The 18,381-nt window shown below is 47.5% G+C and overlaps 1 protein-coding gene across 15 annotated transcripts in view; it reads right to left on the bottom strand.

Moving 5' to 3' along the window:
* The window catches only part of LOC109884542 (ankyrin-3), a 196,756-nt gene that overhangs the window by 100,453 nt on the left and 77,922 nt on the right, over positions 1 to 18,381 (bottom strand). For all 15 annotated transcript variants that reach the window (XM_031820225.1, XM_031820226.1, XM_031820223.1 and 12 more), the window contains 6 exons: positions 15,950 to 16,048; positions 14,696 to 14,794; positions 13,943 to 14,041; positions 11,613 to 11,810; positions 4,578 to 4,676; positions 1,363 to 1,461 (listed from right to left, as the gene is read on the bottom strand). In XM_031820225.1, coding sequence (XP_031676085.1) covers positions 1,363 to 1,461; positions 4,578 to 4,676; positions 11,613 to 11,810; positions 13,943 to 14,041; positions 14,696 to 14,794; positions 15,950 to 16,048 — 693 coding nt within the window. The remainder of the gene's footprint in view (positions 1 to 1,362; positions 1,462 to 4,577; positions 4,677 to 11,612; positions 11,811 to 13,942; positions 14,042 to 14,695; positions 14,795 to 15,949; positions 16,049 to 18,381) is intronic.

Raw genomic sequence — 18,381 nt, 5'->3', positions numbered from 1 at the left:
GTGTGGTAGTGGTCTGATGCTGGTGTGGTAGTGGTCTGATGCTGGTGTGGTAGTGGTCTGGTGCAGGTGTGGTAGTGGTCTGGTCTGATACTGGTGTGGTATTGGTATTGGTCTGATTTTGGTGCGGTTTTGGGCTGGTCTGATACTGGTGCGGTAGTGGTCTGAAACTGGTGTGGTAGTGGTCTGATACTGGTGCGGTCGTGGTCTGATACTGGTGTGTTAGTGGTCTGATACTGGTGTGGTAGTGGTCTGATACTGGTGTGGTAATGGTCTGATGCTGGTGTGGTAGTGGTCTGGTATGACACTTGTGTGGTCTGGTCTGATACTGCTGTGGTAGTGGTCTGATACTGGTGTGGTAGTGGTCTGATACTGGTGTGGTAGTGGTCTGATACTGGTGTGGTAGTGGTCTGATACTGGTGTGGTAGTGGTCTGATACTGGTGTGGTAATGGTCTGATGCTGGTGTGGTAGTGGTCTGGTATGACACTTGTGTGGTCTGGTCTGATACTGCTGTGGTAGTGGTCTGATACTGGTGTGGTAGTGGTCTGATACTGGTGTGGTAATGGTCTGATACTGGTGTGGTAGTTGTCTGACACTCGTGTGGTAGTGGTCTGATACTGCTGTGATAGTGGTCTGATGCTGGTTTGGTAGTGGTCTGATACTGGTGCGGTAGTGGTCTGATACTGGTGTGATAGTGGTCTGATACTGGTGTGGTAGTGGTCTGATACTGGTGTGGTAGTGGTCTGTTACTAGTGTGCTAGTGGTCTGATACTGGTGTGCTAGTGGTCTGATACTGGTGTGGTAGTGGCCTGATGCTGGTTTGGTTGTGGTCTGGTCTGATACTGGTGTGGTAGTGGTCTGGTCTGATACTGGTGTGGTAGTGGTCGGATACTGGTGTGGTAGTGGTCTGATACTGGTCTGGTAGTGGTCTGATACTGGTGTGGTAGTGGTCTGATGCTGATGTGATAGTGGTCTGATACTGGTGTGGTAGTGGTCTGATACTGGTGTGGTAGTGGTGGCAGGAAGTGGCATAGCGGTTAAGAGCATTGGGCCAGTGACCGAAAAGTTTCTGGTTGGAATTTCTTAGCAGACCAGATGAAACATCTGTTGATTTTTTATGTTATTTAACATTTATTTAACCAGGCAAGTCAGTTAAGAACAAATTATTATTTACAATGACGGCCTACCCCGGCCTCCCCTATCCCGGATGACACTGGGCCAATTGTGTGCCGCCCTATGGGACTCCCGATCATGTCCGGGAGCCTATCATGTGCCTTTGTGCAAGGCATTTAACCCTAACGGATCCTGTAAGTGGCTCTGGATAAGAGCGTCTGCTGTGGTGTAAATGTGTAAGTGATACCTACCTTGGCAGCAGCGTGCGGTGAAGCTCCCTGGTCCAGCAGCAGCAGAGCCACTTTCTGGTTGTCATAGTGAGCAGCTACATGTAGGGGAGTTAGACCACTCTATAGAAACGGCATACACAGCTGCATTAGTGTTGGACTGAAGGTGGAGGCACTTAGCCCAACACAGTGGAAGGATGACAAACTGGGATCTGAAGTGGTTGAAATATAAATCAGTTAGAACAATCAATACTGTCTTTGTCCGTTGAATAAAGACATGTTCAGTCTCGGACCAAGATATCCCTCTAGTGGTGTGGGTGCTATGCTTTGGCAACGTGGGTGGGGTTATATCCTTCCTGTTTGGCCCTGTCCGGGGGTATCATCGGATGGGGCCACAGTGTCTCCTGACCCCTCCTGTCTCAGCCTCCAGTATTTATGCTGCAGTAGTTTATGTGTCAGGGGGCTAGGGTCAGTCTGTTATATCTGGAGTACTTCTCCTGTCTTATCCGGTGTCCTGTGTGAATTTAAGTATGCTCTCTCTAATTCTCTCTTTCTTTCTCTCTCTCGGAGGACCTGAGCCCTAGGACCATGCCTCAGGACTACCTGGCATGATGACTCCTTGCTGTACCCAGTCCACCTGGCCGTGCTGCTGCTGCAGTTTCAACTGTTCTGCCTGCGGCTATGGAACCCTGACCTGTTCACCGGATGTGCTACCTGTCCCAGACCTGCTGTTTTCAACTCTCTAGAGACAGCAGGAGCGGTAGAGATACTCTTAGTGATCGGCTATGAAAAGCCAACTGACATTTACTCCTGAGGTGCTGACTTGTTGCACCCTCGACAACTACTGTGATTATTATTATTTGACCATGCTGGTCATTTATGAACATTTTAACATCTTGGCCATGTTCTGTTATAATCTCCACCCGGCACAGCCAGAAGAGGACTGGCCACCCCTCTCTAGGTTCCTCTCTAGGTTTCGTCCTAGGTTTTGGCCTTTCTAGGGAGTTTTTCCTAGCCACCGTGCTTCTACACCTGCATTGCTTGCTGTTTGGGGTTTTAGCCTGAGTTTCTGTACAGCACTTTGAGATATCAGCTGATCTAAGAAGGGCTTTATAAATACATTTGATTTGATGTTAGATTGATCAGAGTGTTTCAGCATCATAACAGAGGATTCTCTCTCTAGAGCAGTGGTGTCAAACACATGTTGTGGAAACAAACTCAATCTACTTCTAAATGAGTCAAACCAAATCCAACCTCAATCTACTTCTAAATGAGTCAAACCAAATCCAACCTCAATCTACTTCTAAATGAGTCAAACCAAATCCAATCTCAATCTACTTCTAAATGAGTCAAACCAAATCCAATCTCAATCTACTTCTAAATGAGTCAAACCAAATCCACACAACATATCATCACGTAGCTCCAAGCCGGAGTCGTAGTGGGAGGACCACACAACATATCATCACGTAGCTCCAAGCCGGAGTCGTAGTGGGAGGTGGGAGGACCACACAACATATCATCACGTAGCTCCAAGCCAGAGTCGTAGTGGGAGGACCACACAACATATCATCACGTAGCTCCAAGCCGGAGTCGTAGTGGGAGGTGGGAGGACCACACAACATATCATCGCGTAGCTCCAAGCCGGAGTCGTAGTGGGAGGTGGGAGGACCACACAACATATCATCACGTAGCTCCAAGCCGGAGTCGTAGTGGGAGGACCACACAACATATCATCACGTAGCTCCAAGCCGGAGTCGTAGTGGGAGGACCACACAACATATCATCACGTAGCTCCAAGCCGGAGTCGTAGTGGGAGGTGGGAGGACCACACAACATATCATTGCGTAGCTCCAAGCCGGAGTCGTAGTGGGAGGACCACACAACATATCATCACGTAGCTCCAAGCCGGAGTCGTAGTGGGAGGTGGGAGGACCACACAACATATCATTGCGTAGCTCCAAGCAGGGGTGGTAGTGGGAGGACCACACAACATATCATCGCGTAGCTCCAAGCCGGAGTCGTAGTGGGAGGACCACACAACATATCATCGCGTAGCTCCAAGCCGGAGTCGTAGTGGGAGGACCACACAACATATCATCACGTAGCTCCAAGCCAGAGTCGTAGTGGGAGGACCACACAACATATCATCACGTAGCTTCAAGCCGGAGTCGTAGTGGGAGGTGGGAGGACCACACAACATATCATCACGTAGCTCCAAGCCGGAGTCGTAGTGGGAGGTGGGAGGACCACACAACATATCATTGCGTAGCTCCAAGCAGGGGTGGTAGTGGGAGGACCACACAACATATCATCGCGTAGCTCCAAGCCGGAGTCGTAGTGGGAGGACCACACAACATATCATCGCGTAGCTCCAAGCCGGAGTCGTAGTGGGAGGTGGGAGGACCACACAGCATATCATCACGTAGCTCCAAGCCGGAGTCGTAGTGGGAGGACCACACAACATATCATCGCGTAGCTCCAAGCCGGAGTCGTAGTGGGAGGTGGGAGGACCACACAGCATATCATCACGTAGCTCCAAGCCGGAGTCGTAGTGGGAGGTGGGAGGACCACACAACATATCATCGCGTAGCTCCAAGCCGGAGTCGTAGTGGGAGGACCACACAACATATCATCGCGTAGCTCCAAGCCGGAGTCGTAGTGGGAGGACCACACAACATATCATCGCGTAGCTCCAAGCCGGAGTCGTAGTGGGAGGACCACACAACATATCATCACGTAGCTCCAAGCCGGAGTCGTAGTGGGAGGTGGGAGGACCACACAACATATCATCGCGTAGCTCCAAGCCGGAGTCGTAGTGGGAGGACCACACAACATATCATCACGTAGCTCCAAGCCGGAGTCGTAGTGGGAGGACCACACAACATATCATCGCGTAGCTCCAAGCCGGAGTCGTAGTGGGAGGACCACACAACATATCACCACGTGACTCCCAAGCTTCCTTCCATGTGATGGTTAATCAATATTTGCACACAAAAGGCGTTTTCACCGCCATTTCTCAAATAACACATTTTACCGACAAATTAAAAAGGTTGGATGGAAACCTGGTTAGTAGCACTGCAAGAATACTGATGTGTAGTTACATTATAATGAACCAATATGAGAATAACTCATATGACATCCGTGAGAACTATCTGTGCTGTACGTTACTATTACTATCAGTGAGATGCACTACTGACTACCAGACTAGCTCATCCCTGTTTCCATGGTGACTACGGTACCTTCCCAGCTGCATCGGGCGCAGTGTGTCTCTGCAGCAGAAGGTTGGCCACTTCCATCTTCCCATACTTAGCTGCAACATGGAGGGGAGTGAAGCCTTTCTGGAAGAGGGGAGGAGAGGAGAGAGGAAAGGAGAGGAGAGGAGGAGAGAGGAGGAAAGGAGAGGAGGAGGTGATGAAAGGAAAGGAGAGGAGGAGGTGATGAAAGGAGAGAGGAGACAGGGAGGAGATGATGGAGAAGAGAGGAGTACAGAGAGGAGATGAGAGAGGAAATGAGAGAGGAAAGGAGATGAGAAAAGAGGAGTAGACAGCAATGAGCCACAACAACACTCACAGCATCACATCATAGATTATTACATGTTAGTCATTTAGCAGAAGCTCTTATCCAGAGCACCTTACAGTTAGTGCTTTCATCATCAGATAGCTAGGCGGGACAACCATATATCACAGTAATTAGTATATTCAGATAGCTAGGTGGGACAACCACATATCACAGTAGTTAGTATATTCAGATAGCTAGGTGAGACAACCACATATCACAGTAGTTAGTATATTCAGATAGCTAGGTGGGACAACCACATATCACAGTAGTTAGTGTATTCAGATAGCTAGGTGGGACAACCACATATCACAGTAGTTAGTATATTCATCTTCAGATAGCTAGGTGGGAGGGGGGGCTGAGTGGGAGAGAAGAGCTTGGACTGGGCTGAGTGGGAGAGAAGAGTTTGGACTGGGTTGAGCGGGAGAGAAGAGCTTGGACTGGGCTGAGCAGGAGAGAAGAGCTTGGACTGGGCTGACTGGGCTGAGTGGGAGCTGCCCTCCCGTAGGGGTGGGATGGCACAAGTGGAGAGCCCAGCCAACAGTGAGTTGCAGTAGTCCAGACGGGAGAGGACAAGTGCCTCGATTAGGACCTGCGCCGCTTCCTTTGTGAGGGAAGGTCGTACTCTACAGATGTTGTAGAATATGAACCTGCAGGAATGGGTCACTGCTTTGATGTTTGCAGAGAACGACAGGGTGTTGTCCAGGGTCACGCCAAGGTTCTTTGCACTCTGGGAGGGCGACACTGTGGCGTCAACCGGGATGGAGAGGAAGAGCAGTTCCGTATTGTCGAGGCTGAGGTGGAGGACCGACATCCAAGCTGAGATATCTGAGATGCGTGTCGCCACCTGGGTGTCAGAAGGGGGGAAGGAGAAAAGTAGTTGTGTCATCTGCATAGCAATGATAGGAGAGACCATGTGAGGATATGACGGAGCTGAGTGACTTGGTGTATGGAGAGAAGAGGAGAGGGCCTAGAACCGAGCCCTGGGGGACACCAGTAGAGAGAGTACGTGGTGCGGACACAGATCCTCTCCACATCACCTGGTAGGAGCGGCCTGCCAGGTAGGATGCAATCCAGTAGTGTGGAGAACCTGAGACGCCTGAGACGCCCAGCCCTGAGAGGGTGGAGCCTGATACGCCCAGGCCTGAGAGGGTGGAGAGGAGGATCTGATAGAGCCTGAGACGCCCAGCCCTGAGAGGGTGGAGAGGAGGATCTGATAGAGCCTGAGACACCCAGCCCTGAGAGGGTGGAGAGGAGGATCTGATAGAGCCTGAGACTCCCAGCCCTGAGAGGGTGGAGAGGAGGATCTGATAGAGCCTGAGACGCCCAGCCCTGAGAGGGTGGAGAGGAGGATCTGATAGAGCCTGAGACGCCCAGCCCTGAGAGGGTGGAGAGGAGGATCTGATAGAGCCTGAGACACCCATCCCTAAGAGGGTGGAGAGGAGGATCTGATAGAGCCTGAGATGCCCAGCCCTGAGAGGTTGGAGAAGAGGATCTGATAGAGCCTGAGACACCCAGCCCTCAAAGGGTGTAGAGGAGGATCTGATGGTTCACAGTGTCAAAGGCAGCGGATAGATCTACGAGGATGAGAACAGAGGAGAGAGAGTCAGTTGGTTGAGTGACCAGTCTTGAAGCCTGACTGGTTAGGGTCCAGAAGATCCTCTGTGACACAGAGGAGAGCAGAATCGTGTTGAGTGACCCATCTTGAGGCCTGACTGGTTAGGGTCCAGAAGATCGTTCTGAGAGAGTCGGTCAGAGACAGAACGCTCAAGTGTTTTAGAAAGAAAAGAAAGAAGGGATAAAGGTCTGTAGTTTTAGACGTCACATGAGTCGAGTTTTGGTTTCTTGAGGAGGGGAGTGACTCTGGCCATTTTGAAGTCATAGGGTGCGCAGCCAGTGGTCAGGGATGAGGGAAGTGAGGAATGGGAGAAGGTCTCCAGAGATTGTCTTGGAGAAGAGAGAAGGGGATGGGGTCGAGCGGCCAGACCTCACTAGTCGCAGGCTGTCATCTGGAGCGAGAGGGGAGAAAGAGGTCAAGGTGTAGGGTAGTTCTGTGTGAGTGAGACCAGTGGACTCAATAGGCTGAGTGAATGAGGAGAGGGTATCGTCAACCTTTTTTTCAAAGTGGTTGGCAAAGTCGTCTGCAGAGAAGGAGGAGGGAGGGGGTGGAGGATTAAGGAAGGAGAAGGTGTAAAAAAGTTTCCTAGGGTTAGAGGCAGAATTTGAGTGGTATAAAGTGGCTTTAGCAGTGGATACATAAATAACTAGTTGTATATAACTAGGTAAGATACTCAAGTGAGAGAGTGGTGTGGAGACTTCCTCTCTTTCCTTCCTCAAATAACTCGGCAGAACCGTCTTTGTGACAAAACGTGACTGCCGCTTACAGCTGCCGCTGAGAAGCCAAGGGAGACTGAAGAACTAACACTTAATGCTGACTGCCTTGTAGAGGTGGAACCACTCCAATACAGTCACTGATCACCAACACAAGTCACAAATTGCCCCGCCACTTGATCCTGGTTGATGTGTCAACAACTATCTGCAAATGATGAGCAGTCAGCAGTTCACACACCAAGTAGACCACTGGGAAGACAGTCAGCAGTTCACACACCAAGTAGACCACTGGGAAGACAGTCAGCAGTTCACACACCAAGTAGACCATTGGGAAGACAGTCAGCAGTTCACACACCAAGTAGACCATTGGGAAGACAGTCAGCAGTTCACACACCAAGTAGACCACTGGGAAGACAGTCAGCAGTTCACACACCAAGTAGACCATTGGGAAGACAGCCAGCACTTACAGTAGATGGCGCTAGCTAGCAAAAAGACAGTACTAGACCACAACAGATAAAGACATTACTAGACCACAACAGATAAAGACAGTACTAGACCACAACAGATAAAGACAGTACTAGACCACAACCGATAAAGACAGTACTAGACCACAACCGATAAAGACAGTACTAGACCACAACAGATAAAGACAGTACTAGACCACAACAGATAAAGACATTACTCCTGGAGATATCAGGAGTCCTCCAGCTATAGAATGAAGCTGATTATAACATAGAACAGCAGACTGTCGTGGACATTTCCTGTATTTACCAAATCATGAGAGCAAACCACACACAAGTCAGAGTTAGTTATCCAAAAGTCCATCTTTAATTATATGAGCTCCATCGCAACCCTGTGACTCTCAGATCAATTCAGTGTCTATCAATGAATTCTCTGAGAGACCCTTACACATTGCAACTGAGATCCTTTATAGCAAAGACACACATAGCCAGACAGCCTTGGCCATAATTTATCGTTCAGCTTTGTCTCCTAAACTATGTTATTTTCTCAAACTCAGAACCTAAACAAATCCTCCATATCAACAGGCATATATCAAATCCATCCTATCTTGACAAGATCACAGAGACACATTGACTGGCACACAGACATTGTGGAGCCAAGAGATACACGCTTGACCTCTCCCCTCTCTCCGGCCCAAATAACTTAGTCTTTACAGAGGACAGATACTGCAACCCCGCCACAGTATTATACAAACACATTCTGATGAGAAATAACTTACAAACATATGATGAATATAAAACATCTTACCTATGTTACCAACTAATTGTGATTATTCCCCAACAAGACTCACATGACAGAGAGAAGTTGAACCAACTGTACATGGAGATAGTCATTTCCATGGACTGTGTCACAGTTCATTAAAGTGTTGATCCATTACAACGATAATGAATAACGATACCCACAACTCAGTTACACAACAGAGTCCTCTGTTGTGAAGCAAGGCAGTGAAACATCAACCGGTTACACCACTAACTTCAACCCTAACTGCTGATACCACTCTCTCTAACCCCAGATCAACCATTCATACCACTAACCCTAACCAGTACTAACCCTAACTGCTGATACCACTCTCTCTAACCCCAGATCAACCATTCATACCACTAACCCCAACCAGTACTAACCCTAACCATTAATACCACTAACCCTAACCAGTACTAACCCTAACTGCTGATACCACTCTCTCTAACCCCAGATCAACCATTCATACCACTAACCCCAACCAGTACTAACCCTAACCATTAATACCACTAACCCTAACCAGTACTAACCCTAACTGCTGATACCACTCTCTCTAACCCCAGATCAACCATTCATACCACTAACCCCAACCAGTACTAACCCTAACCATTAATACCACTAACCCTAACCAGTACTAACCCTAACTGCTGATACCACTCTCTCTAACCCCAGATCAACCATTCATCACACTAACCCTAACCAGTACTAACCCTAACCATTCATACCACTAACCCTAACCAGTACTAACCCTAACCATTCATACCACTAACCCTAACCAGTACTAACCCTAACTGCTGATACCACTCTCTCTAACCCCAGATCAACCATTCATACCACTAAACCTAACCAGTACTAACCCTAACCATTCATACCACTAACCCTAACCAGTACTAACCCTAACTGTTGATACCACTCTCTCTAACCCCAGATCATCCATTCATACCACTAACCCTAACCAGTACTAACCCTAACCATTCATACCACTAACCCTAACCAGTACTAACCCTAACTGCTGATACCACTCTCTCTAACCCCAGATCAACCATTCATACCACTAACCTTAACCTTAACTAACCCTAAACATTCATACCACTAACCCTAACCTTAACTAACCCTAACTGTTGATACCACTCTCTCTAACCCCAGATCAACCATTCATACCACTAACCCTAACCAGTACTAACCCTAACCATTAATACCACTAACCCTAACCAGTACTAACCCTAACTGTTGATACCCCTCTCTCTAACCCCAGATCAACCATTCATACCACTAACCCTAACCAGTACTAACCCTAACTGTTGATACCCCTCTCTCTAACCCCAGATCAACCATTCATACCACTAACGCTAACCAGTACTAACCCTAACTGCTGATACCCCTCTCTCTAACCCCAGATCAACCATTCATACCACTAACCCTAACCAGTACTAACCCTAACCATTAATACCACTAACCCTAACTGCTGATACCATTCTCTCTAACCCCGGATGAACCATTCATCACACCAACCCTAACCTTAACTGACCCTAACTGCTGATACCATTCTCTCTAACCCCAGATGAACCATTCAATAACCCCAACCTTTATTAGCCCTAACCTTTCATACTACTAACTGTTGATACCACTCACTGTACCCATAGAGGTCAAGCAGCATGATAATATAAGCAAAACAAAGACCACTTTGCTTTAATGCTAACTATAAATGCAGAATCACCATTCACTATGTGACCTCTGCCAGCAGCCAGCCTGCTGCTAATGGAACGATACAGATGCTGTGGTGTATGATGTCACGCTACCTGCTAGCCATGGAAACACTCTGAATCAATCAGCAGACTACTGCAGTGGAACTAGCTAAAACTCTAACCCTCCTCCAGTGGAACTATAGTTATAACTCTAACCCTCCTCCAGTGGAACTATAGTTATAACTCTAACCCTCCTCCAGGGAACTATAGTTATAACTCTAACCCTCCTCCAGTGGAACTAGTTATAACTCTAACCCTCCTCCAGGGAACTATAGTTATAACTCTAACCCTCCTCCAGTGGAACTATAGTTATAACTCTAACCCTCCTCCAGGGAACTATAGTTATAACTCTAACCCTCCTCCAGGGAACTATAGTTATAACTCTAACCCTCCTCCAGTGGAACTATAGTTATAACTCTAACCCTCCTCCAGTGGAACTATAGTTATAACTCTAACCCTCCTCCAGTGGAACTAGTTATAACTCTAACCCTCCTCCAGTGGAACTATAGTTATAACTCTAACCCTCCTCCAGGGAACTATAGTTATAACTCTAACCCTCCTCCAGGGAACTATAGTTATAACTCTAACCCTCCTCCAGTGGAACTAGTTATAACTCTAACCCTCCTCCAGTGGAACTATAGTTATAACTCTAACCCTCCTCCAGTGGAACTAGTTATAACTCTGTGTGTAGGGTGTAGTGTGTAGGGTGTAGTGTGTAGTGCAAAGTGTAAAGTAGTGTCAAGGAGGACTGAGGTGATGTCTCTGTGTCCCTCTCTAATAGGGTTAGTAGTGTGTAGGGTAAAGTGTATAGAGTGAAGTGTGTTGGGTGTAGTGTGTACCTTGGTAGTGATGTCTGGAGAAGCCCCCTGGTCAAGGAGGACTGAGGAGACGTCTCTGTGTCCCTCTCTAATAGGGTTAGTAGTGTGTAGTGTGTAGGGTAAAGTGTATAGAGTGAAGTGTGTTGGGTGTAGTGTGTACCTTGGTAGTGATGTCTGGAGAAGCCCCCTGGTCAAGGAGGACTGAGGAGACGTCTCTGTGTCCCTCTCTAATAGGGTTAGTAGTGTGTAGGGTTAGTAGTGTGAAGTGTGTAGAGTGAAGTGTGTTGGGTGTAGTGTGTACCTTGGTAGTGATGTCTGGAGAAGCCCCCTGGTCAAGGAGGACTGAGGTGATGTCTCTGTGTCCCTCTCTAATAGGGTTAGTAGTGTGTCGGGTAAAGTGTATAGAGTGAAGTGTGTTGGGTGTAGTGTGTACCTTGGTAGTGATGTCTGGAGAAGCCCCCTGGTCAAGGAGGACTGAGGAGACGTCTCTGTGTCCCTCTCTAATAGGGTTAGTAGTGTGTCGGGTAAAGTGTATAGAGTGAAGTGTGTTGGGTGTAGTGTGTACCTTGGTAGTGATGTCTGGAGAAGCCCCCTGGTCTAGGAGGACTGAGGAGACGTCTCTGTGTCCCTCTTTGGCAGCCAGGTGTAGGGGGGTGTAGCCAGAGGTGGTAGTGGCGTCAGGACACGCCCCATTCTGCAGCAGATACAGCACGATGTCAGGCTTCCCCAGACGACTGGAGATGTGGAGCGGGGTCTGGTTGTCCTGGAGACAGGGACAGAGGGTTAGAGGACAGACAGGAGACAAACATGAGCAAAGACACTTCAACAGACCACCCCAAAAATTTTTCTTAAGCTTAACTGTGACAACAAGTCAAAGTATATATAGTAATCCAACTGTAAATACTCCACATGGCTAACAATACCTCATTTAAATATAATAACTCCACCAATAACAATACCGTATGTTAATATAATAACTCCACCAATAACAATACCTTATGTTAATATAATAACTCCATCAATAACAATACCTCATGTTAATATAATAACTCCATCAATAACAATACCTCATGTTAATATAATAACTCCACCAATAACAAGACCTTATTTTTATGTAATTTTTTAATATTTTTTTTAACTTGCTTTATTTCACCTTTATTTAACCAGGTAGGCTAGTTGAGAACACCTTTATTTAACCAGGTAGGCTAGTTGAGAACACCTTTATTTAACCAGGTAGGCTAGTTGAGAACACCTTTATTTAACCAGGTAGGCTAGTCGAGAACAAGTTCTCATTTACAACTGCGACCTGGCCAAGATAAAGCAAAGAATTGCGACAGAAACAACAACACAGAGTTACACAAGGAATAAACAAACATACAGTCAATAACACAATAGAAAAAAAAAGAAAGTCTATATACAGTGTGTGCAAATGGCGTGAGGACAATAAATAGGCCATAGAACTACTAAAATTACTAGCTACACCAGTTGGGATTCTCTCCAGTCAGTATGGGAGATTCTCTCCAGTCAGTATGGGGGATTCTCTCCAGTCAGTATTGGGTTTGTCTCCAGTCAGTATGGGGGATTTTCTCCAGTCAGTATTGGGTTTGTCTCCAGTCAGTATGGGGGATTCTCTCCAGTCAGTATGGGGGATTCTCTCCAGTCAGTATGGGGGATTCTCTCCAGTCAGTATGGGGGATTCTCTCCAGTCAGTATGGGGGATTCTCTCCAGTCAGTATGGGAGATTCTCTCCAGTCAGTATGGGGGATTCTCTCCAGTCAGTATGGGGGATTCTCTCCAGTCAGTATGGGAGATTCTCTCCAGTCAGTATGGGGGATTCTCTCCAGTCAGTATTGGGTTTGTCTCCAGTCAGTATGGGGGATTTTCTCCAGTCAGTATTGGGTTTGTCTCCAGTCAGTATGGGGGATTCTCTCCAGTCAGTATGGGGGAATTCTCTCCAGTCAGTATGGGGGATTCTCTCCAGTCAGTATGGGGGATTCTCTCCAGTCAGTATGGGGGATTCTCTCCAGTCAGTATGGGGGATTCTCTCCAGTCAGTATGGGAGATTCTCTCCAGTCAGTATGGGGGATTCTCTCCAGTCAGTATGGGGGATTCTCTCCAGTCAGTATGGGGGATTCTCTCCAGTCAGTATGGGGGATTCTCTCCAGTCAGTATGGGGGATTCTCTAGTCAGTATGGGAGATTCTCTCCAGTCAGTATGGGAGATTCTCTCCAGTCAGTATGGGGGATTCTCTCCAGTCAGTATGGGGGATTCTCTCCAGTCAGTATGGGGGATTCTCTCCAGTCAGTATGGGGGATTCTCTCCAGTCAGTATGGGGGATTCTCTCCAGTCAGTATGGGGGATTCTCTCCAGTCAGTATGGGGGATTCTCTCCAGTCAGTATTGGGTTTGTCTCCAGTCAGTATGGGGGATTCTCTCCAGTCAGTATTGGGTTTGTCTCCAGTCAGTATGGGGGATTCTCTCCAGTCAGTATGGGAGATTCTCTCCAGTCAGTATGGGGGATTCTCTCCAGTCAGTATTGGGTTTGTCTCCAGTCAGTATGGGGGATTCTCTCCAGTCAGTATGGGGGATTCTCTCCAGTCAGTATGGGGGATTCTCTCCAGTCAGTATGGGGGATTCTCTCCAGTCAGTATTGGGTTTGTCTCCAGTCAGTATGGGAGATTCTCTCCAGTCAGTATGGGAGATTCTCTAGTCAGTATGGGGGATTCTCTCCAGTCAGTATGGGGGATTCTCTCCAGTCAGTATGGGGGATTCTCTAGTCAGTATGGGAGATTCTCTCCAGTCAGTATGGGAGATTCTCTGCCGTCAGTATGGGGGATTCCCTCCAGTCAGTATTGGGTTTTTCTCCAGTCAGTATTGGGTTTTTCGCCAGTCCTACCTTGGCCTTGACCTCCACTCTGGCTCCGCTCTGAACCAGGTATTTGACCACGCCAGCCTGGCCGGCCCTCGCTGCCATGTGGAGCGCAGTCTCTCCCCTCTGGAACTCAGAGATACACACAGGTTAGATATGTTACTTCACAAACACACAGGTTAGGTACCAGGGTTCTATCAAACACACAGGTTTAAGTACCAGGGTTCTATCAAACACACATGTTAGGTACCAGGGTTCTATCAAACACACAGGTTAGGTACCAGGGTTCTATCAAACACAGAGGTTAGGTACCAGGCTTCTATCAAACACACAGGTTTAAGTACCAGGGTTCTATCAAACACACAGGTTAGGTACCAGGGTTCTATCAAACACACAGGTTAGGTACCAGGGTTCTATCAAACACACAGGTTTAAGTACCCGGGTTCTATCAAACACACAGGTTAGGTACCAGGGTTCTATCAAACACACAGGTTAGGTACCAGGGTTCTATCAAACACACAGGTTTAAGTACCCGGGTTCTATCAAACACACAGGTTAGGTACCAGGGTTCTATCAAACACACAGGTTAGGTACCAGGGTTCTATCAAACACACATGTTAGGTACCAGGGTTCTATCAAACACAGAGAGAGAGAGAAAGAGAGAGATAGAGAGAGATAGTAAGAAAGAGAGAGCGAGAGAGAGAGAGAGATAGTAAGAAAGAGAGAGAGAGAGAGACGGAGAAAGGGAGAGAGAGGGAGAGAGTATATTCTGTGACTCACCACATTAGTTGTGTTTGGCGAAGCTCCATGATTCGTCAGCTGAGTGACGATGTTATCGTGTCCCATGAAAGCCGCCACATGGATCGGAGTGAGACCCGACTTTAACAGAGACACAGAGTTAGGCTAGGAACAAGAGACCCGATTGAAATGGAGACACAGAGTTATTCTAGGAACAAGAGACTCCGCTGGAACAGAGACAGAGAGTCCGCTTTAAAGTTGTAGGCAGTTCACCGAGTGCATAGCCCAAAGCCCCTAGCTCACAATAAAAGTTATCTGGCCCTTTTCTGGTAAAAACTGATACCAGAGCCAGCCACTCTGACCAGCACCAAGCCTTCCTCCTCAAGACCCTGTCAGCAACATGTGTCATGTCCGGATAAAACTCCTAACACAGAACCTCAGCTAACTCAGATACTTCTATTCACTTCAAAAACCACTTCAAACAGTCTGTAGCAAACAACTCCAATCACCAGAACTTAGTGTCCATGTCCACCTATCAAAGACAAACACCACAGAACAGAGATTCATTCTAGAATGGTTGAACAGAGAGACACAGTCAGTCAGAAGACAACATGTTAGTTAGTAGGTCCTCTGTAGGTCTTCTGTAGTTTTTGTAAAGTTAGTTAGGTGTTCCTCTGTAGGTCTTCTGAAGTTCCTACCTCGGTAACTGCCTGTATGGACGCTCCGTGTTTCAATTCCTACCTCGGTCACTGCCTGTATAGACGCTCCGTGTTTCATCTCCTACCTCGGTCACTGCCTGTATAGACGCTCCGTGTTTCAGTTCCTACCTCGGTCACTGCCTGTATGGACAGTCCGTGTTTCAGTTCCTACCTCGGTCACTGCCTGTATAGACGCTCCGTGTTTCATCTCCTACCTCGGTCACTGCCTGTATAGACGCTCCGTGTTTCAGTTCCTACCTCGGTCACTGCCTGTATGGACACTGCGTGTTTCAGGTCCTACCTCGGCCACTGCCTGTATGGACACTCCGTGTTTCAGTTCCTACCTCGGTCACTGCCTGTATGGACGCTCCGTGTTTCAGCTCCTACATCGGTCACTGCCTGTATGGACACTCCGTGTCAGTTCCTACCTCGGTCACTGCCTGTATGGACGCTCCGTGTTTCAGCTCCTACCTCGGTCACTGCCTGTATGGACACTCCGTGTCAGTTCCTACCTCGGTCACTGCCTGTATAGACGCTCCGTGTTTCAGTTCCTACCTCGGTCACTGCCTGTATAGACGCTCCGTGTTTCAGTTCCTACCTCGGTCACTGCCTGTATGGACGCTCCGTGTTTCAGCAGCAGTTCCATCACTTTGATTCTGTTCTTCTTGCAGGCGATGTGGAGCGGAGTGAAACCATTCTAAAAGAAAAACACACAGCACAACTCTACAGATGTCCTGGCTGGTTATCACACAGCACAACTCTACAGATGTCCTGGCTGGTTAACACACAGCACAACTCTACAGATGTCCTGGCTGGTTAACACACAACACAACTCTATAGATGTCCTGGCTGGTTAACACACAACACAACTCTATAGATGTCCTGGCTGGTTAACACACAGCACAACTCTACAGATGTCCTGGCTGGTTAACACACAACACAACTCTACAGATGTCCTGGCTGGTTAACACACAACACAACTCTATAGATGTCCTGGCTGGTTAACACACAACACAACTCTATAGATGTCCTGGCTGGTTAACACACAACACAACTCTACAGATGTCCTGGCTGGTTAACACACAACACAACTCTATAGATGTCCTGGCTGGTTAACACACAGCACAACTCTACAGATGTCCTGGCTGGTTAACACACAACACAACTCTACAGATGTCCTGGCTGGTTAACACACAACACAACTCTATAGATGTCCTGGCTGGTTAACACACAACACAACTCTACAGATGTCCTGGCTGGTTAACACACAACACAACTCTATAGATGTCCTGGCTGGTTAACACACAACACAACTCTATAGATGTCCTGGCTGGTTAACACACAACACAACTCTATAGATGTCCAGCCTGGTTAACACACAACACAACTCTATAGATGTCCTGACTGGTTAACACACAACACAACTCTATAGATGTCCAGCCTGGTTAACACACAACACAACTCTATAGATGTCCTGACTGGTTAACACACAACACAACTCTATAGATGTCCTGACTGGTTAACACACAACAACTCTATAGATGTCCTGGCTGGTTAACACACAACACAACTCTACAGATGTCCTGGCTGGTTAACACACAGCACAACTCTACAGATGTCCTGGCTGGTTAACACACAACACAACTCTACAGATGTCCTGGCTGGTTAACACACAGCACAACTCTACAGATGTCCTGGCTGGTTAACACACAACACAACTCTACAGATGTCCTGGCTGGTTAACACACAACACAACTCTACAGATGTCCTGGCAGCATCCAGCCTGGTTAACACACAGCTAACCAGCCTGGTTAACACACAACACAACTCTACAGATATCCTGGCTGGTTAACACACAACACAACTCTACAGATGTCCTGGCTGGTTAACACACAGCTAACCAGCCTGGTTAACACACAGCTAACCAGCCTGGTTAACACACAACACAACTCTACAGATGTCCTGGCTGGTTAACACACAACACAACTCTATAGATGTCCTGGCTGGTTAACACACAACACAACTCTACAGATGTCCAGCCTGGTTAACACACAGCACAACTCTACAGATGTCCTGGCTGGTTAACACACAACACAACTCTATAGATGTCCTGGCTGGTTAACACACAACACAACTCTACAGATGTCCTGGCTGGTTAACACACAACACAACTCTACAGATGTCCTGGCAGCATCCAGCCTGGTTAACACCCAGCTAACCAGCCTGGTTAACACACAACACAACTCTACAGATATCCTGGCTGGTTAACACACAACACAACTCTACAGATGTCCTGGCTGGTTAACACACAGCTAACCAGCCTGGTTAACACACAGCTAACCAGCCTGGTTAACACACAGCTAACCAGCCTGGTTAACACACAGCTAACCAACCTGGTTAACACACAGCTAACCAGCCTGGTTAACACACAGCTAACCAGCCTGGTTAACACACAGCTAACCAGCCTGGTTAACACACAGCTAACCAGCCTGGTTAACACACAGCTAACCAGCCTGGTTAACACACAGCTAAACAGCCTGGTTAACACACAGCTAACCAGCCTGGTTAACACACAGCTAACCAGCCTGGTTAACACACAGCTAAACAGCCTGGTTAACACACAGCTAACCAGCCTGGTTAACACACAGCTAACCAGCCTGGTAAACACACAGCTAACCAGATACTAACCAGATAAACATGTGGAGTTACAGTAACTGGCCTCTGGCTGTTATTTCTTCAGTTCCCTCTTTACTTCTTCCTTTTTCTCTCTAAACTTCAGTCATTCTGTTCCAATGACTAAACACCATGCCAGTATACTAGTGGCTGCCTGACGCCATAAACCCTAGCCCTAACCCTGCAGCCAGCCAACACACTTTACTGTCAGCCTCAGAGGCTGTGGACTGGATGAGGCAGAATGATATACAACAGGAAGTGATGTTACTGTTCCCATGTCACTGTTCTGTGTTTCCAATTTAGTGTGGATCCCAGGAAGAGTAGCTACTGCTAAAGTTAATGCTAACCTATTACTAA

Source organism: Oncorhynchus kisutch, unplaced genomic scaffold (genome assembly GCF_002021735.2).
Source record: "Oncorhynchus kisutch isolate 150728-3 unplaced genomic scaffold, Okis_V2 scaffold3147, whole genome shotgun sequence".
In the NCBI taxonomy this organism is placed as follows: Eukaryota; Metazoa; Chordata; class Actinopteri; order Salmoniformes; family Salmonidae; genus Oncorhynchus; species Oncorhynchus kisutch.
The sequence above is the reverse complement of the archived record's forward strand: the minus strand, read 5'-3'. Positions and strand labels throughout refer to the sequence as shown.